The sequence below is a fragment of the Oryctolagus cuniculus genome, chromosome 2 (genome assembly GCF_964237555.1).
Source record: "Oryctolagus cuniculus chromosome 2, mOryCun1.1, whole genome shotgun sequence".
NCBI classification, from domain to species: domain Eukaryota; kingdom Metazoa; phylum Chordata; class Mammalia; order Lagomorpha; family Leporidae; genus Oryctolagus; species Oryctolagus cuniculus.
In genome coordinates, this window is record NC_091433.1 from 93,280,014 (window position 1) to 93,303,147 (window position 23,134).

At 43.5% G+C, this 23,134-nt stretch overlaps 1 protein-coding gene across 2 annotated transcripts in view; it reads left to right on the forward strand.

Annotated features, from left to right (window-relative positions):
• Positions 1 to 23,134, forward strand: part of LOC100354896 (zinc finger protein 84) — a 49,772-nt gene that overhangs the window by 2,255 nt on the left and 24,383 nt on the right. Inside the window, exons 2-4 of one of the 2 annotated variants that reach the window (XM_070068628.1) lie at positions 6,486 to 6,599; positions 13,701 to 13,758; positions 14,303 to 14,350. The exons of the other annotated variant lie outside the window; for it this stretch is intronic. Coding sequence (XP_069924729.1) covers positions 13,723 to 13,758; positions 14,303 to 14,350 — 84 coding nt within the window. The 5' untranslated portion in view covers positions 6,486 to 6,599; positions 13,701 to 13,722. The remainder of the gene's footprint in view (positions 1 to 6,485; positions 6,600 to 13,700; positions 13,759 to 14,302; positions 14,351 to 23,134) is intronic. 2 annotated transcript variants of the gene reach the window in all.

Below are 23,134 nucleotides of genomic sequence, written 5' to 3' on the forward strand. Positions count from 1 at the left end.
TTTTTTTTTTTTTGGTAGAGGTCTTTCACATCCTGTGTTCAATTTATTCCAAGGTATTCTATTTTCATGTAGTTATTGTGAATTTAATCATTCCTATAAAAGTGCTCCTGATTCTTTTGTGTTCATTTTGCATCTTGTAACTCTACTGAATTCATTGATCAGTTCTTGATGGAGTCATTATATTTCTTTACATACAGAATTATGTCATCTGGAAAGAGAAATAATTGAATTTTTTCTTTCCCATGTGTATGTCTTCATTTGCCTTTTTTTTTTTTTTTTTTTTTTGCCACACTTTGTAGTGCAATATTGACCAACAGTGGTGAGGCTGGACACTCTTGACTGGTTCCAGATCTTAAAATGTTTTCAGTTTCTTGTCATTCAGTAGAATATTGGCTGTGGATTTATCATAGATAGGATTTTTGTGTGTGTTGAGGTATGTTCCTTGTATAAGTGTCTTGCTCAGAATTTTGCTCATAAATCAGTGTTGCATTTTATTGAATACTTTTCTTCATTTATCGAGATGATTAGGATGATTTTTATTTTTCATCCTATTGATGTAATTTATTTGATTTATTCATTTGCATAAATTGACCCATTCCCTACATCCCCAGGATAAAACCAACTTGATTATGATGTTTGAGCTTTTTAATGTGCTGTTGGATTGGATTTCCTAGTATTACGAGGAAAAATTTTGCATCTATATTCATCAGGCATATTGATGTGTGTGTGTGTGTGTGTGTGTGTGTATTTAAAAGACATACAAATAGAGGTCTTCTATCTGCTGGTTCACTTTGGCTGTGGTACCTAGGCAATGCTGGCCTCACAGGATGAGGCCTTTCAGGTTTTTGGAATAGTTTGAGGATTGATGGTATCCATTTTGAAAAATTTGGTAGACTTTACTAGTGAAGGCATCTAATACTGCCCTTTTATTTGGAGACTTTTTAAATTCCTGATTTCATCTTGTAGCTCATTGGTCTATTTGGGGTTTCCATATCTGTCTGTTTCAACTTTGATAGGTGATACGTATCCAGAAGCTAACCATTTATTCTGTCATGTTTAACTTGTTGGTTTATTGTGGCTCCTTTTTTTTTTTTTTTTAAACATTTACTTTTTTTAGTTAAGAGGTAGAGTTATAGACAGCATGAAGGAGAGACAGAGAGGTCTTCCATCTGCTGGTTCACTTCCCAAATGGCTGAAAGTACCCAGAGCTGGCCCAGATTGATGTGAGGAGCCAGGAGCTTCTTACAGATCTTTCATGTGGGTGCATGGGCCCAAGGACTGGAGCCATCTTCCACTGCTTTCCCAGATGTATCAACAGGGAGCGGTATCAGAAGTGGGGCAGCCGGGACACAAATGGGTACCCATATGGGATGCTGACACCACAGGCAGAAGCTTAACCTGCTATGCCACAGTGCCAACCTCTGAAATTGCTTGTAGTAGTCATTAAGATCCATTGTGTATTTCTGTGATTTCAGTTGCAATATTTCCTTTTTTGTTTTAGTCTACCTAAAGAATTATTAATTTTGTTTTCTTCTCAAAAAACCGATTCCATTACCTTCACCTTTAATACTGTTTAATATTATTTTTCATTTATTTTGGCTCTTGTTGCCAAACACCACCCCAAACTGGTTGAAGGCATTGCTGTAGAACCCCCAAAATGGATGCACTCACCCTTCACACAGAAAGCCAATCACTGACATTGAGGTGGTAGAAGAAAGCAAGTATTTATTGTAAAGTGCAAAGCAAGGAGCTGGGCAGCTATTGCTTAATTCCTGGGCTCCCCAAGGAGTTAAGTGTAAACATTGAAGTTGGGGTGATAGGTGTGCGGTCATCTCGGGTCCAAGTTACTAGTTGGTCAGTGGAGTTCATGATCTTTTAATTGGTCATGCTGCGCTGTTTAGGCAATTTATGCTGGCTAGGTAGGCTCCAGTTGGTCTGGGGGTTACATGCAGGTGGCAGCTACATTCTTTCTGGTCCTGGAATTCTGCTACAGAAATCACCCCAGGACAATACTGGCCATTAGGTTCTTATCTATTGGAAAAGCAGATGACTCCTTGAATTTGTTGATTAGAATGAATCTTGTAAGGCCAGCTGAGTCACTCCCTTAAGTCAGTGAATTCCTTTTGATAAAAGGCAGGCAAGGACATCTTGGGCTAAGGGAGGCTGGGTTTTGCTTCTACATTATGGCGGTTCAATTTCACTCCAATCTTTATTATTTAGTTCTGTCTACTGCCCTTTTTGAATTTTGCTTATTCTTGTTTCTTGTCCTTGAGAGAACAGTAGTTTGTTCATTTATTTAAAATCTTATTTTTTAGATATTTAGCCACTTGAAGTCAGATTTTAATTTTTATTTTCTCAGATAATAGTGGGGGCAATCTAGTTTACTGCAAGAAATTTTGGTGGAGATCAAAGTATATTAGTTTGCTAGGGTTGCCACAGAATATGTGACTTAAATCACAGAAATTTATTTCTTATACTTCTAGAGGTTGACAGTTTATGATCATATATATATGATAGCAGGTTTGGTCCTCCTAGGGCCTGTTTCCTGGCTACCACACAGTACCCTACTTGGTATTTTCTCTGTGTCTCCTTATAAGGACATAGGTCAGTTTGTATTCGGGCCTCACTCTTATTATATCAGTTGACCTTAATTACCTGCTCAAATTTTTATTTATTTATTTATTTGACACGCAGAGCTTCCTCCAGGTCTCCCACTTGGTACAGGTGCCCAAGCACTTGGGCCATTTTCCACTGCTTTCCTAGGCCATGAGTAGGGAGTGGGATTGGAAGTGGAGAAGTGGGTTCTCAAACTGTTGCCCATATGGGATGCCAGCGCCCTAGGTGGAGGCTTAACCTACTGCACCACGGCGGCAGCCCTGACAATCACTTCTAATACTTAGTTTTTCAGATTTATCATCATGTGTGTTGTCACCGCCTGCACTGATACTTAGCAGTTAAGTGAACATGGGGATGGCTGTTAGAGAATTTTATTTATTTTTATTTATTTATTTATTTTGACAGGCAGAGTGGACAGAGAGAGAGACAGAGAGAAAGGTCTTCCTTTTGCCGTTGGTTCACCCTCCAATGGCCGCCGCGCCGCGCTGATCCGATGGCAGGAGCCAGGTACTTATCCTGGTCTCCCGTGGGGTGCAGGGCCCAAGTACTTGGGCCATCCTCCACTGCACTCCTGGGCCACAGCAGAGAGCTGGCCTGGAAGAGGGGCAACAGGGACAGAATCCGGCATCCCGACTGGGACTAGAACCCGGTGTGCCGGCGCCGCAAGGCGGAGGATTAGCCTAGTGAGCCACGGCGTTGGCTTCTTACAGAATTTACAATAGCAATTATGTGTTACAGTGACATAGGTCATCTGCAAAGCCTCCAAGGCACTCACGTAATTAATTATGTGTGTCATTTGTAAGAGATTGGCAGTTGATTAACTCTCTTTAACTTATGTGTGTACTTTGAGGCAGTTATAAACAATAATTCACTGAGCATGCCAGCATTAACATTACATGTTTCCTAATGACAATTCTGCCTTGACAGTATGTGTGGACACTCATTACGGTAGAATTGATAAAAAATATTTTAAGACAAAGCAAGAAGTATCCTTGTAATCTCTAGAAATGGTCACAAGAAATCAAATGAAGAAATATTAACTCAAGAAAATCTAAGATTTGGAAAGAGTAGGGAGACTCAGTGCTATTTGAATCCAGACTTGATCCTTTCCTGTCCTGACTCAGTGAAATGGAAATTCCACTCCATAAAGTGCAACTGAGAACACAAGGCCCCGCTGCTGCCAGCTGCTGTTTGAAGGGAAAGAACCTCATTTCCTATGTCCCCAGTTACCAGCTGCTAGAACTATCTAGAACTATGTTCTGGGTGAATGCAGCTGGGAGGTATGATGCAGACCCCACTTGAGTGACAGAAGCTCTGTATTGGGCATGAGGACATTTGGTCCTTCTCTTCCATTACATGCATAGTAGGTAAATGTATAGAAAGCACATTTGTGATGGCTTTGGGTTGGAAATACTGGCAGTACAAAGGAGATAGCAAAAGAGTACTTAAAAAAAAAAAAAAAACTAATGTATTTTTATTTATCTTAGAAGCAAGGACAGAGAGAAAGAAGATAGAACCACTCCTTATGCTGATTTCATTCCCCAAATGTTCACATCAGGTGAGGCTAAGGCGATTTAAAGCTGAGAGCTGATAAAGTAGGCATATTAGCACAGCCAGTTAAGCGACCCTACACCCCTGTTAGAGTGTCCATTTGGTTCCTGACTACTTTTCTTCCAGTCCAGCTGTCTGCCGATGTGCATGAGAAGCAACAGATTCTTCCTTGTTTTGTCCCTGACCCAGTGCCAGGCATTTTGGAACTGAACCAGCATGCGAAATCTCTCTCTCTGCATTTCTTTTTTTTTTCTTTTTTCTTTATTTATTTATTTATTTATTTATTTATTTATTTATTTATTTATTTTGACAGGCAGAGTGGACAGTGAGAGAGAGAGACAGAGAGAAAGGTCTTCCTTTGCCGTTGGTTCACCCTCCAATGGCCGCCGCGGCCAGCGCGCTGCGGCCGGCGCACCGCGCTGATCCGATGGCAGGAGCCAGGAGCCAGGTGCTTTTCCTGGTCTCCCATGGGGTGTAGGGCCCAAGCACCTGGGCCATCCTCCACTGCACTCCCTGGCCACAGCAGAGGGCTGGCCTGGAAGAGGGGCAACCGGGACAGAATCCGGCGCCCCGACCGGGACTAGAACCTGGTGTGCCGGCGCCGCTAGGCGGAGGATTAGCCTAGTGAGCCGCGGTGCCGGCTCTCTCTCTGCATTTCAAATTACTTAATAAATATTTAAAATCTTAAAAAAAAACCTGGGAGCTGAGAATGCAGTATAGATCTTCAAGATGGCTTAACTTTTCCCAGCTGCTTAAGCGTTTGCCTTCTCAGTGATGTAGTCCCAGGTTGAGCATTACCAGGAAACTGGAATCAACTCAAGAGTGTAGCTGGAACTCAAACCCAGACATCCTTAGATGTGCTTCTTTCAAGCAGCATCTTTGCCACTAGAGTGACCCCACCTTTTTCTTTGAAGTGATAAAAAACGTTCTGTAATTGACAGTGGTGATGTTACATACAACTGAAAGAGTGAATTGTATGTGCACTCTTAATGCGTGGATTGCAAGGCAAGTGAGTTGTATTTATATCTCAATTGTGCTACTTAAGAACGTTATGATTTCTGGGGCTGGCACTGTGGTGCAGTGGGTTAAACTGCTGCCTGCCATGCCGGCATCCCATGTGGATGCTGGTTCCAGTTCCAGCTGCTCTACTTCCAGTCCAGTTCCCTGCTAATGCACCTGGAAAAGCAGTGGATGCACCCATGTGGGAGACCCAGATGAAACCCCTGACTTTGGCTTGGCTTAGTCCTTTGTGTGAACCAGAGATGTCTTTGTCTCTTCTCTCTCTCTCTCTAATGCTACTTTTCAAATAAATACATAAATCTTTAAAAAAAGAGGAAGTTATGATTTCTGATAAATTGTAAAAAGGATATATTGCATTTTTCCACATTTTTAAGTTGTACTCCATATTGTAGTCTTCAAATTCAAAGCCATATAAAATGTTACTTTCCTCCAGGTTACTGTGTGTGTGTGTGTGTGTATAATATAGACCTAGATATGGATTTAAATACAATAACATCGAGCATATAAGTTAGATGAATGACAATGTTGATTCAGGATCAAGGTTTTGTGGGGGAAACATGACATTAATCTTGTCTGTGTATCTTTTTAAAGACTATAAATATGAAATAAAAGAATAGAAAAAAAAACATGGTCAGAAAAAACAGGTACCTAGTAAAAGCATTTTTACTAATGATGAATAAGAAAAGAGCAACCTTAAGGACTGGCTAGCATTGTGGCTGAGTAGTTTTAGTCACTGCTTGTGATGCGGCATCCCATATTGGAAGGCAAGTTTGAGGCCCATTTATGCTGCTTCTGATCCATATTCCTGCTAATGTACCTGGGAAGGCAGTGGAGGATGGCTCAAGTACTTGGATCCCTGACACCCAAGTAGAAGAACCTGACGGAGTTCATGGCTCCTGGCCTTGTCCTGGGTACATATCTGGCTATTAAGGCCATTTGGGGATTAAACAAGCAGAAGGAGAATATCTGTCTCTTTCTCTCTGTCTTCTCTCATTATCTGTCTGTTGCTTTGTCTTTCAAATAAATAAGTAAACCTTAGGAAAAAGAAAAGATTAACCTCAGGTCATAATCCTTGTAGGAGTCTTAATTAGTCTCACTCTTTGGCCCGCACTTCCTTTGTCTTTATACAGAGACTGTATATTCCTCTCCCTTCAGTACAAATTGATCACTAGAAATTTTGTCATTCGCCTCAGTGCTCAAAATTATAAAGTCCAGTCATTACATGGAACAGAAAAATGAGTTGCCTAAGATTAGCCGACTGTCAGTGAGTATGGTCTTTTCACTTTTTTTCTTCTCAGGACTTGTCATGGAATCTTTATCTCCAAACTCAACAGGCACAACTTCTGCCAGCATTGTGTGATGACCAAAAGCAACAATTCCTGGGAAAGCATTTGAGGACCTACTTCTTCATGGTACTGAGCTATTTCTTTGATCCCTGAAAGTTCATCTTCCATTTTAAGTAATATGACTTTGATATTTATATTTCAGGGCAAAAATTGCTTTTTTAAATTTTAAATTAGTTTAGTAATTAGTTTTTTTTTTAACAGATTCAATGTAGTTTGTAGAGAAAAAATTGTAATAATATAATGACATTCCTTTCTTCCTTCCCTCCCTCCCCCTCTTTTCCTCCCGTACAATTGCCTCTTTGATCTGAGGTGGAGGTAGCTAGGCTTGGAACCTCAAGAATGAGGTTCCTGTATTTACAGAATGAATAGTCACTCAAGTGCAATAGCAGGGTTAGAGAAGATTTGGGAATTTGAGCAGGGAAATCATCTTAAGTATAGAGAAGGAGCCGGCGCTGTAGCATAGTGGGTAAAGCCACTGCCTGCCGTGCCGGCATCCCATATGGGTGCCGGTTTGACTCCCAGCTGCTCCACTTCCAGTCCAGCTCTCTGCTATGGCCTGGGAAAGCAGTGGAAGATGGCCCAAGTCCTTGGGCCCCTGGACCCACATGGGGGACCTGGAAAAGGCTCCTGGCTCCTGGCTTTGGATCAGTGCAGTTCCAGCCATTGTGGTCATTTGGGGACTGAACCAGAGGATAGAAGACTTATCTCTCTCTCTCTCTCTGCCTCACCTTCTCTGTGTAGCTCTTTCAGATAAATAAATAAATAAATTAAAAAAAAGTATAGCAAAAACCAGGGATGGGCTATGGGCCAAGTATTAGTATCGTCTCTGCCTCACCTTCTCTGTGTAGCTCTGACTTTCAGATAAATAAATAAATAAATCTTTAAAAAAAAAAGTATAGCAAAAACCAGGGATGGGCTATGGGCCAAGTATTAGTATCGTCTCCTACTCCCACTCGAGCTCATATCAATTCTGACAATCCTTATTTACAAAGGAGCAGCACTGGTAGTGGGAACTCCCTGAAATCCTTGTGTTGACCTCCTTGCCTAGTTGGTGGCAGCACCCAGCAAATTGACAGTTCAGGTTCAGCTCTCAGAGCAGTAAATGATATTTTGTTACATGGATGGATAGATGAGTGGACAGAAGAATTTAAGGAATTCTAGGTATTTACTTACCAGACTCTAAAAGTTTTATATTTGCACAATAAAGTTGAATTGCACACACATTAAGACTCATTATTTCAGTGTATGCACTAGAAGAGTTTTTCCAACTGAGACATATGGTCCATGGATGTATCACCAATTATTTTAGTAGATGAGAGCAAGCATTTTTTCAAAAGGGTTAGACATGAATTATCATAGCCATACTAATTTCTCATTTAAGGATTGTAAAGTAAAATAGTCAGTGTTCCTTTCCTCACTTCAAGCATGCATTTCTAGGCAGTAGATGTGTGTTCTATAACTGTCAGAACTAAAAATGAATATAAAATTAGTGACAGTTATAAACACTGTGCCCACATTTACACTGCCCCATTCATAGCTCATCTTTCAGATGCTGAGTTTGTCAAGTCAAGGCAGAGTTACAGCAAGGGAGAGGGAGAGACAGAGACAGAGGTCTTTCATCCGCTGTTTTACTCCCCAAATGGTCACATTGGCTGGAGCAGAGCTGATCAGGAGCCAGGAGCTTCTTGCAGGTCTCCCATGTGGGCACAGGGACCCAAGGACTTGGACCATCTTCCACTGCCTTCCCAGGCCATTAGCAGAGAGCTGGATTAGAAGAGGAGGAGCTGGAACACAAACTGGCTCCCATATAGGATACTGGTGCTGCAGGCAGGGTCTTAACCTACTATGCCACGGTGCTAGCCCCTGAATTAATCTTCATAATCCTGTATGGTTAATACATGGATGGAGATGGATTCAGATGCACCATGTATGACCGCAGGGCTGAATGCCCAGGAAACATACAGATTATTACTCTTATTTTGTAATGGAGGAGGGCAGACGCTTGTGGGAAATAAATCTTCCCCTGCCATGATATCACCAGCACAGAACCATTGGAAGGAGTTTTTTCAGGTTCTTTTTCTCATGAGTCATTTTTCCCACTCCTGCCTGAGTAATTTCAAGCCCTAAAACTCTGCTGCTATCTGCTGCATAGACTCTAAGTGAATTCTGAAGGATGGTTTCTGGGGAAAAGGTGGGCCCCACAGGCAACAGGGGGAATCTTGAGGAGTGAGACAAGCTCTCTTTACTTATTGGAACTAGAAACATCCATGGTTCTTAAGTGGGTGAATGCTGACATTGAGCTGTGAGCCACAGTCTTCAGTCTTTGGGAGAGGCCACACTGGCATTGGATCCTCGGACTTGGAGCCAGGGAAGGCACCATAGCCTGCGTTTCCATTAATTCCTTTGTCAGAGAGGGATGCCTTGCTGGAAGGCCAGTGTGGTCTTCAGCTGTGAAGAAGCTGGTTCTAAAAACTTCACAGATGTGGTCAGTTGAACATTGCAAAGGTGCAAGAGAAATCTGCAGACTACAAGAGCAAGTAAAGAGGTGTGTGGTGTGAGTCTAGTTTACTGGCCTCTGTGATGTTGGTTTATCATCTATAGCATTCAATAGTACCAGGTTGATATCCCAAATTCTCAGGACTGATAAGTATGTATAAGCTTTCTTGCTGTGGAGTGGTTCTGTTTGCAGGGTTTTGTGGTGCCTCATTACAAGCAAAGATTTTGTTCTTGGGGCCGGTGCCATGGCTCCTCACTTGGTTAATCTTCCGCCTGCGGTGCCGGCATCCCATATGGGTGCCGGGTTCTGGTCCCGGTTGCTCCTCTTCCATTCCAGCTCTCTGCTGTGGCCCGGGAAGGCAGTGGAGGATGGCCCAAGTGCTTGGGCCCCTGCACCTGCATGGGAGACTGGGAGGAAGCTCCTGGCTCCTGGCTTCGGACTGGTGTAGTTCTGGCCGTAGTGGCCATTTAGGGGGTGAACCAATGGAAGGAAGACCTTTCTCTCTGTCTCTCTCACTGTGTAACTCTATCTGTCAAATAAACAAAAACAGACAAAAAAAAAAAAAAAGATTTTGTTCTCTTCCTGTGTATAGCCTGCCTCAGTTTGAGTTTGAGTTTATAAAAGTTTGTAAACAATCCAGTTTCCAAAGACAGTGAGTTCTATGAGAAAAATTACGGTATTGGATGTTGATCTGACTTCCTTTTTTATTTTTTTAAATGTTATTTAAGTTATACTAGTTTCATGTATTTAATATATACAGATTTAGAAGCATAGTGAAGATCCTCTTTCCGTTCTTTTTTTTTAAGATCTATTTATTTTACTTGAAAGTCAGAGTTACACAGAGAGAGAAGGCGAGGCAGAGAGAGAGGTCTTTCGTCTGCTTGTTCACTCCCTAGTTGGCCACAACGGTTGGAGCTGCACCAATCCAAAGCGAGGAGCCAGGAGTTTCTTTATTTTTTTTTTTCTTTCTTTCTTTTTTTTTTTTTGACAGGCAGAGTGGACAGTGAGAGAGAGAGACAGAGAGAAAGGTCTTCCTTTTGCCGTTGGTTCACCCTCCAGTGGCCGCTGCGGCTGGCGCGCTGCGGCCGGCACACCGTGCTGATCCAATGGCAGGAGCCAGGAGCCAGGTGCTTTTCCTGGTCTCCCATGGGGTGTAGGGCCCAAGCACCTGGGCCATCCTCCACTGCACTCCCTGGCCACAGCAGAGGGCTGGCCTGGAAGAGGGGCAACCGGGACAGAATCCGGCGTCCCGACTGGGACTAGAACTCGGTGTGCCGGCGCCGCAAGGTGGAGGATTAGCCTAGTGAGCCGCGGCGCTGGCCCCCAGGAGTTTCTTCCAGGTCTCCCATGCAGATGCAGGGGCCCAAGGACTTGGGCCATCCTCCACTGCTTTCCCAGGCCATAGCAGAGAGCTGGATAGGAAGTAGAGCAGCTAGGACTCGAACCGGCACCCATATGGGATGCTGACACTGCAGGTGGCAGTTCGCTAAAATGGCCTGAACGACTGTAGCTGGGCCCATCTGAAGCCTTAGGTGCAGGGCCCCAAGGACGTGGGCCATCTTCTACTACTTTCCCAGACCATATTATAGAGCTGGATTGGAAGTAGAGCACTCGGGACTTGCACCGGCGCTCGTGTGGGATGCTGGCACTGCAGGAGCGGGTTTCCCTTGCTACGCCACAGCGCTGGCCCCAGTTATTCATTCTTGACAATCAAATACTACATAAATTTAGTATGAGTCTATTTCCAGTTATTTAAAATTAGAGTACATTATACTTTCACTGCTAATTTATTTTATTTAACATAAATAAAACACTATGGTGCCTAAAGTTATGTAAAAAAAACTTAAAACAATCTTTATTTATTTTTTTTTATTTTTATTTTTGACAGGCAGAGTGGACAGTGAGAAAGAGAGACAGAGAGAAAGGTCTTCCTTTGCCGTTGGTTCACCCTCCAATTGCCACCGTGGCTGGCGCGCTGCGGCCGGCACACTGCGCTGATCCGATGGCAGGAGCCAGGTGCTTCTCCTGGTCTCCCATGGGGTGCAGGGCCCAAGCACTTGGGCCATCCTCCACTGTACTCCCTGGCCACAGCAGAGCTGGCCTGGAAGAGGAGCAACAGGGACAGAATCCGGCACCCCGACCGGGACTAGAACCCGGTGTGCCGGCGCCGCAAGGCGGAGGATTAGCCTAGTGAGCCGCGGCGCCGGCTAAAACAATCTTGTGATCTGCAGTTTCTTTGAGTTGGAGTAGTGTTACTGACACCCATCTAGTTGGCATATATCATACTCATGAAAACTTATGAGTGGGATTACACAGTTCTCTTCATAATATCTTAGGTATAATTCAGTTCTTCATCCCTAATCATCACTGTTTATCAGCATTATGAAAATATGTAGGTTTAAAATGCAACCATTTTGTTTGTAGTTCTTTTTTTTTTTTTTTTTTTTTTTTTGACAGGCAGAGTGGACAGAGAGAGAGACAGAGAGAAAGGTCTTCCTTTTGCCGTTGGTTCACCCTCCAATGGCCGCCGCGGCCGGCGCACCGCGCTGATCCGATGGCAGGAGCCAGGTGCTTTTTCTGGTCTGCCATGGGGTGCAGGGCCCAAGCACTTGGGCTATCCTCCACTGCACTCCCTGGCCACAGCAGAGAGCTGGCCTGGAAGAGGGGCAACCGGGACAGAATCCGGCGCCCCAACCGGGACTAGAACCCGGTGTGCCGGCGCCGCAAGGCGGAGGATTAGCCTAGTGAGCCGCGGCACCGGCCTGTAGTTCTAAGTCAGCATTTTGTAGTGGGCTCAGCTGAAAACATCCTATGCTGGAGTTACAGTACCACAAGTGAGGGTCTGATTATTTTGTGTCATTATTGAGACTGGTGCTTTTAGGATTATTTTACTAACATGTCTGGGGTGGTTTTTAATTATTGGTTTATTTATTTTGAAGTCAGTCTCTGTCACACACACACACACACACACACACACACATCTTCATTCTTGTGGTTACCTTCTCAAATGCCAGCAACAGCTAAGGGATTGGCCACAGTGAATCCAGGAAGTAAGATTTCCATTTCCCATGTTATTGTGAGAGAAACCCAACTAGTGGGCGATTATCAGCTGCCTTCCAAGCACATTTATTCAGAGTTGAATTGGAAGTGTGGAATAGCTGGGATACAAACTAAGCATTCTTTATATGGGAAGTGGTGTGTCCAAATTACAGCTTAATTGTTGTATCCCAATACCTCTTGCCCCCATGTCTGGTAGTTTGTTTTGGCTCTTACCAAGGCCCTGTGTCTCTCACAAGCAAGTCCCAGATTTCTTCAAAAGGTGGCTATCCAATAAGGGGTAACTCAAGTAGGCAAATTCTTTTCAAAATTTGTTGTTGTCATCTTTACTGATGTCCCATTGGCTAAAGCAAGCAAAATGCCAAAGCCAAGGATCATTGTGGCAGGGACAATTTGAAGGCTTCAATATGGGGAGGCGTGTCACTTGGAAAAATTACTGGAAAGGTCTACAGTAACATTCATTTTTCTCTATAATTGTAGGCAAAATTGTGAGATACATACTTTATGTGGAATTTTAGGTATAAAAAGCATGAGATGTTCTACTGAAATTGCTAACATGAAGTTCTATGTGGTACATCTAATTAAGAGGAAAATAATACCACCAAAGTATTTTTTAGTATAGATTTTAGTGACAGCATGATGCTTCTATGATACACTACAGTTTTTTTGTTTTTTTGTTTTGTCAGGCAGAGTTAGACAGTGAGAGAGAGAGAGACAGAGAGAAAGGTCTTCCTTCCGTTGGTTCACCCCACAAAAGGCCGTCATGGCCGGTGCGCTGCGCCGATCCGAAGCCAGGAGCCAGGTGCCTCCTCCTGGTCTCCCATGCGGGTGCAGGGCCCAAGCACTTGGGCCATCCTCCAAATGACCCCCCGGGCCACAGCAGAGCGCTGGACTGGAAGAGGAGCAACTGGGACAGAATCCAGGGCCCCAACCGGGACTAGAACCCGGGGTGCCAGCACTGCAGGCAGAGGATTAGCCAAGTGAGCTGCGGCGCCGGCCATGATACACTACAGTTTATTTGAATAACAATCCTTAAAATTTTAGCAATAACAATTTTTTAAAGGATTACTTTATTTATCTGAAGGAGATACAGAGAGAGTGTGAGAGGCAGACAGAGTTCTTCCAATCACTGGTTCCCTCCCCAGGTGGCTGCAGTGGACAGGCCTAATGCAGGAGCCAAGTGTCTTCCAGATCTCTCATATGAGCGGCAGGGGTCCAAGCACTTGGGCCATCTTCTACTGCTTTTCCCATGCCATTAGCAGGGAGCTTGATTGGAAGTGGAGCATCTAGAACATGAACCAGCACACATGTTGGATGCCAGCCGTGAAGGTAGTGGCTTTACCCACCACGTCATACCACCAGCCCCGACAGTTTTCATTCTCTTAAAGATAGTTTGTATTTAATCTCTACCAATTAATAAAATTGTGAATGTTCTTTCAAGGAAGTCTTTCCTGTCCCTTTTGGTAAGTGAGTACTGATCTTCCACAGGGAGGCTGGTTGTTTCTCCAGCTAATATGTCTGTTGCTCTGCATTCATCTCTATCAGGGTCTTGCTTAGCACAGGAGAATGTAGGAGCAAGTCTCTCACAGTTCTCTCTTCACCTTCTCTTCCAGATATAATTCTAGAGACCTGTAAATGTTTCCAAGGACAATGAAAGTGAATATGCCTCCTGTAAGTTGTTTGTTTATTAATTGCTCAGCTTGTTTTACATTGAATTTTAGAGGACTAATGGGGATTTAATTAAAATAGAATAGTAAAAGTAGCCATAATTCAACATCGTAGAATATACATAAACAAGGTATAACTGTCATGATTATAAGACATTAGACATATCTAAGCTGATTGCAAATTGGTCTCTGGTCTTTCTGATGTCATAACCAAAAGACACATTTGCTAAACATTCAAATTGAAACCTAGAATTTACTAAATTCTTGTGGGATACAATGTCTGAAACAAGCTTTATTGGGCTTTTATTAGGTCATATGTTGGGCAGTGTTTTAGTACCAACTTGGAAATAAACACTGAGCATTCGGCTGTGATAAAGAGTTACGCAGTGGTAAAACACAAGTCAGTTAGTAATAGGTTTTTTTTGGAATTATTGAAATAGTATGATCCTCAGTAGCTTCTGGGAAGCTGTATTGGATTAATGGGTGGGATTGGTAATGTGAAGAGGACACAGTTTGTTTGTAACTTTCCATATATTTCTCTCAGCCAGTCCATAGATGCAGATTGTGCTGCAGACCTCCCAATGGTATATCCTCAGGCAAGTTACTCCATTCTTTATTTGGACTTGCAGCTACTCAAAGTAATCTTAATTCTTCATTTACCAATAATATAAAGTGTAGTCAAAGCCAACGACTATTCTCTGGTCTTTGCCTTACTTGAATCGTTTGCCTTTTAAAATTTTATATATATATATTTTCTTAGAGATACAAATACACCAAGAAAGAGGTAGGTAGACTAAAAGAGACAAAAGGTGCAGAGCTTTTATCTACTGATTCACTCCCCAAATACCTACAGCAATCAAAGCTGGTAGCCAAGAACCCGCAGTGTAGTTTAGTGACAAAAGCACAATTACTTGAGTCATCACTACTGACTCCCAGCATTTATATTAGCAAGGAACTGAAATCAGGAGCAGAGCTGAGAAGGAGAAGGGTATCTTAACTGACATTTTTAAGCACTGTGCTAAATGCCTTTTCATTTTTTTCTCTGCCATATTTGAAGCTACCATACATTTTCTGAAAACTCTGTTTCTCTCCTGACTTCACTAATGGCTTCTTGTCATTCTCCTTAAATTCTACTTTCTTCTTAGTATCATTCTATTCTGTGTGCTCTTCCATTCATCTCACCCTGCAATTCTTTTTAACTTTTTTTTTTTTAAGATTTATTTTGAAAGAGAGAGAGAGAGGGAGAGACACAGAGAGAGAGAGAGAGAGATCTTCCATCTGCTGGTTACTTTCCAGATGGCTGTAATGACCAGTATTGGGCCAGGCTAAAACCAGGAGCCAGGAGGTCCATCCAGGTCTCCCATGTGGGTAGCAGGGGCCTAAACGGTTAACCATCTTACACTGCTCTTTCCCAGGCCATTAGTAGGGAGCTGGATTGGAAGTAGAGCATCCAGGATGTGGACTGGCATCCATGTGGGGACACCAGCCTTGCAGGTGGTAACTATACCCCCCATGCCACAATGCCTGCCCGCATGGCTTCTTGACACATTTGGCCCTCTGTGGTCTGGCACTCCAGTGTCCCTCCAGGTTAGGCTTTTTCTATAGCTTTTGAGCATAGTTTCTACTCTCTGTTGAATACTTCTTTGTCACTATACAAATGTAATCTCAAGTGCAGAGTCTAAAATGAAACCACAGCATTAATTCTGCACTTACATGTCACCAAAGCGAGATTTCTCTTGGACTCCTCATGTCAAATTTTATTTGGTGTCAAATCTTGATATTTATTTTAAAATACTATTTATTTTAATGCCACTTGCAGTGTTTAAAAGGAGTTCTTTCTCATAAAGAAAAACTTCCTTTTTGATATTGAAAATGTCACTTTAAAAGAAATTATTTGAAAGGCAGAGTTATAGAGAGGAAGAGGCAGAGAGAGGGAGAGGTCTTCCATCTGCTGGTTTGTTCCCCAGATGGCTGTGACAGCTGGAACTGAGCCAATCCAAAGCCAGGAGCCAGGAGCTTCCTCCAGGTCACCTACATGGATGCAGGGCCCCAAGGTCTTGAGCTATCATCTTCTGCTTTCCCAGGCCACAGTAGAGAGCTGGATTTAAAGTGGAGCAGCCGGGAGTTGAACCAACGCCCATCTGGGATGCTGGCACTGTAGGTGACGGCTTTGCAGGCTACACCACAGCACTGGCCCCAATAATGTCGCTTTTAAAAATTTTGGAATAGAATATTAACTCAATGATGAGCTTCAATCCCTGTGGGATGTGGTGGCACATAGTGATCAGTTGGAGAAAGCATTCAGAAATTAAATGGATACATGTGAACTAGAATTAAAAGATACATAAAGAAAAAGACATAGAACACCACATTAATTTTTTTCCTGTGTTAAGCATTTGGCACAGTACCCAAGATATGCCTTATCAGGAATTGGACTTTGGAGCAAAATCTGAAGTTACTTGGGATGGCCACATTCTGTATCAGAGTGCCTGATTTGGGTCCCTGACACTCTGCTTATCATCCGTTTTCCTGCTAATGTGCATCCTGTGACACAGAATATAATTGGTAAAGTATTTGAGATCCTGCCACCCATATGGGAGACCCAGCTAAGTTCTAGGCTCCTGAATTTTGCCTGGCTGAGCTCTTGCAGAAGGGAGTATTTAGGGAGTGAACCAGATAGTAGAAGATGGCTGGCACTGCCGTGTAGCAGGTAAAGGTGCCACCTGAAGTGCTGGCAGCCCATATGGGCGCCAGTTTGAGTCCTGGCTGCACCACTTCTGATCCAGCTCTGCTATGGCCTGGGAAAGCAGTAGAAGATGGCCCAAGGACTTGGGCCCCTGCACCCGCATGGGAGACCTGGAAGAAGCTCCTGGCTTCGGATCAGCACAGCTCCAGCCATTTCAGCCAACTGGGGAGTGAACCAGTGGATGGAAGACCTCCCCCCACCCACCCCTTTTCTCTCCCTCTCTCTGTAACTCTGACTTTCAAATAAGTAAATAAATCTTTAAAGAAAAAAAGATGGAAGTTTTGTTTTTTTTTTTTTTTTTTTTTTTTTTTTTTTTTTTAAATCTATCAGAGTTATAGACAATGAGAGAGAGAGGCAGAGAGAAAGCTCTTCCTTCCATTGGTTCACTCCCCAAATGGCTGCCACAGCCGGCGCTATGCCGATCCAAAGCCAGGAGCCAGGTGCCTCCTGGTCTCCCATGCGGGTACAGGGCCCGAGCACTTGGGCCATCCTCCACTGCCCTCCTGGGCCACAGCAGAGAGCTGGGCTAGAAGAGGAGCAACTGGGACTAGAACCCAGCACCCATTATGTCCATATGGGATGCTGGCACCACAGGTGAAGGACTAACCAAGTGAGCCACGGTGCTGGCCCAGATCTTTTTGTTTCTCTCTCTGCCTAAAAATTAAAATTAAAATAAATCAGTAACAACTTTGAGAAATATGACTCTTGCCTCACCTGAATATATTTGGAGTGTATGCAATTTGAGTCCTGACTTCTTCCAATTCCAACTTCCTCCTTCTGTAAACTCCAGGAGGCAGCTGGTGATTCCTCGAGTGCATGGGTCCTTGCCATCCACATGGGAGACCCAGTTGGAATTCTAGGCATCTGGCTTCAGTGTATTCCAGCCCTGGCCAGTGTGGCTATTTGGAGAATGAATAAGCTGATAGATGTTTTGTCTATCTCTCTCTCTGACTCTGATGGCTTTCAAATAAAAGTAAATAAGTAAATAATGTTTAAAATAATTTAAACTTTTGCTTATATGTATGATTCTTTCTGTAGTGCATATTAATACAGGATTGTATGTTTCTAGCTCAAAGATGATTTGTCAAGCTTTTAATCCCTTAATTGTTATATGGTGTTATTTTATGTAGTCACTTCAAAATGAGTAATGAAAAATAGATGTACACATCAATTGTAACAATGATCATTGATGATCATTGTTTAAAAAGAGGCATTTTATTGTGACAAAATATGACATATTGTTGGACAAATAACGCATGCATTTCTGTGACATTAAGGATATTGATATTACTTTGCAACCATCAATACCATACATCTGCATAACTTTTAAATATCCCTCAGGTGGAAATTTGTATGCATTGAACACTAAATCCCTATTCCCTTCCACCACAGACACTGGCAGTCACTGTTCTACTTTCTGTCTCTGTAAATTTGTCTCTTCTAGCAACTTCATATGAGTAGACTAAAAAATATTTGGCCTCTTGTTATTGGCTTATTTCATGGAATGCTGTCTTCAACTTTCATCCATGTTTTAGCATTTGTCAATATTTTCATTTTAAAGCTCAATGTGTGAGGCCGGCTCTGTGGTGTAGCAGGTAAAGCTGCCACCTGCAGTGCCAGCATCCCATATGGGTGTTGGTTCAAGTCCCGGCTGCTCCACTTCCAATCCAGGTCTCTGCTAATGGCCTGGAAAATTAGTGGAAGATGGCCCAACTCCTTGGACCCCTGCACCCACATGGGAGACCCGGAGGAAGTTCCTGGCTCCTCGCTTCAGAATGGTGCTCTCCAGCCTTTGCAGCCAATTGGGGAGTGAACTAGCAGATGGAAGACCTCTCTCTCTCTCTCTCTCCTCCCCCCCCCGCCTCTCTTCTCTGTCTTTCAAATAAGTAAATAAATCTCTAAAGTTCAATAATACTTCATTGTGTATTACTATGATTTGAATATTATTCTTTGTTGGGGAAGGTTTTCAACTTGAGCAGTTGAGGATATCAGCACCTTTGGGAGTTGAGTAGGATAGGGTGAGGTCATCAGGGTGGATCACTTAAGAGTGGCTGAATACTGGAGGCTTTAAAAGAAGACAGAGACCAAGGAGGCACTGGCATACTCTCTGTATCTTGCCATGTGTTGCCCTGTGCAATGGCCAATGGGTGATGGCCAATTTCAAGGCTATCACCAGATGCAGCCTCTCAATACTGTCTTCCATATGTGGCCCATCATTTTACATTGACACCAACAGTGCATTAGGGTTTTAGTTTCGCCAGCCTTGCCAATTTTTTTTTTTTTCTATAATGGACATTACAGTGGGTGTAGAGTGGTATTTCATTGTAGTTGTCATTTGCATTTATCTAAACGTAAATAATGTATGAGATATTTTCATCTGCTTATCAGCCATCTGTACATCTTTGAAGATATATCTTTAATGATTTATTTATATATTGGAAAGATGAAACAGGAGAGGGGTCAAGAGAGACAGAAATCTTCCACCTGCTGGTTCACTCCCAAAAGATCGTTTGGACTAGGCAAAAATCAGGAGCCAGAAACTCCGCCTGGTTTCCTACATGGATGGCAGGAATCCAAGTACTTGGCTACCTTCCCACACACATAAACAGGAAGCTGAATCATAAGTATAGGAACTAAGACTCAAACCATATTCCATTGACAAGTGGCAGCTTGCACTCACATACATTCTATTTTTGTATGCTAGTATTTACCACAAATCAGAGAAAACACGATATTTGCCTTTGGGCCTGGCTTACTTCACTAAGTCTAATGATTTCCAGTTGTATCCGTTTTGTTGCCAAAAAAAACCAGAATTTCTTTTTTTTTAATGGCCGAGTAGTCATTAGTGTATATATACCAGTGTTGCTGTGGATTCGTTCTGAGAGGAGGAGTGCGGTGGGAGCAAGAGGTGCAGAGTCACCACACAGACCCCAGGAGGGAGTCAGATGAAAGCGGGCCAGAGGCGAGCAGCCTGCAGACTCGTTTATTTCAGTTGGTACAGCAGCTTATATAGCTGAGGCAGCCAATCTGGTCAAGGGGCGGTTATACCCTAACCAATCACAGCCTCTTGCCAGGCAGGCTCTGTTGCCAAGTGGGTTCTGAAGCCATTCCTGAGTAACTGATGCTCGCTTGCCAGCGGCCATCTTGGCATGGCCTTCTCATTCCACCATATTTCCCCCTTTTCGTTTATTTTTGAGCAACGGGAGGCATGATTCTTGGCCATACCATTGTTGACCCCGTTTCCATGTGGTCTCCGTATGCAGCTATACCTGTCTTAGGTTGTCCTGCAGGGGATCTTTCCTGTCATTGACCAGCTCTCAAAACAGGAGACCACAGGAGTTCTTGCTCAGATAGGGGTAGGAATGAGGAACAATGGTAATCAGGAATGGCTTGACCACACATGGGCTGTGGGCCATTTGAGTGGCTGACCAGAGTTAAGTGGGGTATAAAGCAGTAGAGGATGTGGCTATGGGCAGTTTCTCAGGGTAGGATGATAGGGCAGGTGCATCCGCTAACAAGGCGGACTCTCAGTCTTGTTCAGCTGGTTCTGGTTGACTGTCAGTTACAGGCTTGATATTTCTGGCTGGTACCGAAATGGGCTGTCCTGCATTCTCTGGAAAGACACAAGCATATCCTCGGCCCTTGGTTAGCAGAGGGGTGGTCCCTTCCATTCTCCTGTCAGGGGGTCTTTCCACCTAACCGTAGGGGCTGGGGTCTGGGATGGAAAGGATCCCCAGTGTTTATAAGCTGGGCTGACCCCTTGGGAATCAAAAGTAAGCAAATTGATAGTGAAGAAGACCTCAGTCAAAGCAAGATGTGGGTCTGGGGGCATATGATTGTTTTTCTGCTTTTGTAAGAGATCTTTAATTGTCCTATGAGTTCTTTCATTGATTGCCTGTCCCTGTGGGTTGTATGGGATACCTGTGGCAGACTGTATGTCTCAGGACCTCAGGAAGGAATTAAATTCCTGTGATGTATATGCTGGCCCGTTATCTGTCTTTATGGTCCAGGGGAACTGAGGATCAGCATGGCTAACTTAACTAACTTTATCACATTACCTAGCCTTTTTCCGAATTGGGCTGTTGCAGACAGCCTTTGAATAACTATCTACCACCACATGGACAAACTTAAGTATACCAAAGGAGTTAATGTGGGTGACGTCCACTTGCTAGAGCTTATTAGGAGCAAGGCCTCCCGGGTTCACTCCTGCATGTTGCAGTGGCCCTAACAGGACGGGGCGGAGGGGGGGCACAATTCTTGCAAGAGCATACTAGGTGTTTGCATTGGCTCATTGTTAGCTCCAGGAAAAGCAATTTTATATTGCTTGCTAACATGAAATTTTTGGTGTAGAATACGGGCTTGTTCTAGGTGTCCAATGGGAGCCGCGTTGCAAAAGATAAGACGATCAACCTTTTTGTTGCCTTGGAAAATAAAGCCAGATAACCCAATATGTGATCTTATGTGTGAGATATACCATGGGTGTTTTCTATTCTTAGTTGGCTTTTTAAGTGTTGTGAACATCGGGTTAAAGACTGCAAAAGGGATCATCTTTGCTACCTATACTGAGTATTTGCTGTGTGAAAATATATTTACCAGCCCATCCTGGCTAAGGAGTAGAACCTTGAGTATTGCCCTTATTTCTCCCAATTGTACTGGTCCCCCGTGGGGTTCTACATGGATCTTATCTTTTTCTGTTGAGGATTTGATCACTATTCCAAACAGTAACTTGGCATCAGTAAACGCACACAGTGCCTTGGGTATAGGTTGATTAGCAGGGAAGGCATTTCTAAGGTTTGTAACATCTGGAGTAGCCTGTTCTGGGAAGTTTATCATTAAAGTTTGAAAGAGCGTACTATTCTGCATCAATGTGGACAGTTCTAATTGTGATGGGGTAGGACTACTATGTCTGGCTCTGTGTTAAATATCTTATTGGCATAATATCTTAATTTATGGCAAATAGAGGCACCTGAGGGTCATAGCGTAAGGTTTTTAAATTTGACAACTGGGTGTTGATCTTTTCTATAGTGGATTCAGCTGTGATGCCAATGTGATTTTTTTTTTTTTTTTTTTTTTGAGGAAGGGCTGTTCCCCTTAGTAAATTGAATAGCGGTCTAAGCTCTGCAGGTGTTAGGGGAAGGAAAGGCTTCAGCTAATTGACTTGGCCGCATAATTGCTGAAGTTCATTAAGTGAGTATTTATGCTTGACTTTTAGGTTTGAACCCATTGGAGATACATGGGAGGAGATTTGATAACCCAGGAATTAAAAGGGAGGAGGGGCTGGTGTTGTGTGGCTCACTTGGTTAATCCTCTGCTTGCGGTGCCAGCATCCCATATGGGTGCCAGGTTTTAGTCCCGGTTGCTGCTCTTCCAGTCCAGCTCTCTGCTGTGGCCTGGGAAGGCAATGAAGTATGGCTCAAGTGCTTGGGCCCCTGCACCCACATGGGAGACCAGGAGGAAGCTCCTGGCTTCGGATCGGCACAGTGCCGGCCATGGCAGCCATTTGGGGAGTGAACCAATGGAAGGAAGACCTTTCTCTTTCTCTCCCTCTCTCTCTCACTGTCTGTCAAATAAAAAAAAAGGGGGGGGGGTAGAAAAGGTACCTTTTCTGTGGCAATAGACAAACCCAGGAATTGTAAATTTCTTATTGTCTCACTTAGGCCTTCAGAGTTGCCACATTCTCATGAGCAAGTAAGATGTCATCCCCATAATGTTTGACCAAGCACTGATCTTTAAGTGTGCTGGTCGCATGAGAAACATATCTTTGGCAAATGGCAGGGCTATTTTTCATGCCTTGTGGGAGTACTGTCCACTGAAATCTTTTTGTGGGGAGCTGGAAATTTGGCTCCCATAATGTAAAGGCGAAGTAGGCCTTATCCTCCTCCACGATAGGAATGGAAAAGAAGCAATCTTTGATATCAATGGTAACTATGTGGTATCCATTAGGAATGGCCCCTGGATGGGGAATGCCAGCCTGGAATGTTCCCATCTTTTTTATGATTTTGTTGATGGCTCTCAAATCTTGTAGTAGCCTATATTTTTCCTGTGTCTTTGGTATCACAAAAATGGGCATGTTGTGAGGGCTAGTGGAAGGCTCTATGTGTTCCTTTTCCAATTGTTCCTGTACCAATTCTCTAAGGATGCCAAGTTTGGGTTTAACATTGGCCACTGCTCTACCCAGATGTTTCCTGTTTTTTCCCATTCAATGGGGATTGGGCCTGGTTTTTGTATGAGGTGAGCAGTGGCCCCTAAAATTGGGGGTGAATCTCACTTGTAGGCTCTCCATTAAAGCTGTTGGCTCATGGAGATTTGTAATCTGTAGTAGGGACCGCTTGCATTTTTGAAAACACATCTATCCCCCATAATGGAATGGAAACCTCAGCAATTAGTGGAAAGATGGTTCCTGTATCTCCATTGTCACCTTACCACGTTACAGGCATGATGACCTGATCAGCCGATTTTAATCCTCCAACGCCTTGGTGGTCAGGCCTGGGCGCCATCTTCCAATGTTGCATTTCCTTGTGTCCCCAGCTTTTAAGACCGTGGCATCTACCCCTGTATCAAACCCATGAAGGCAATGTCATCTAAATATAGGGTCAATTTTGGCCTCAGATTGAAGTTAGGCATCGACCAGTTA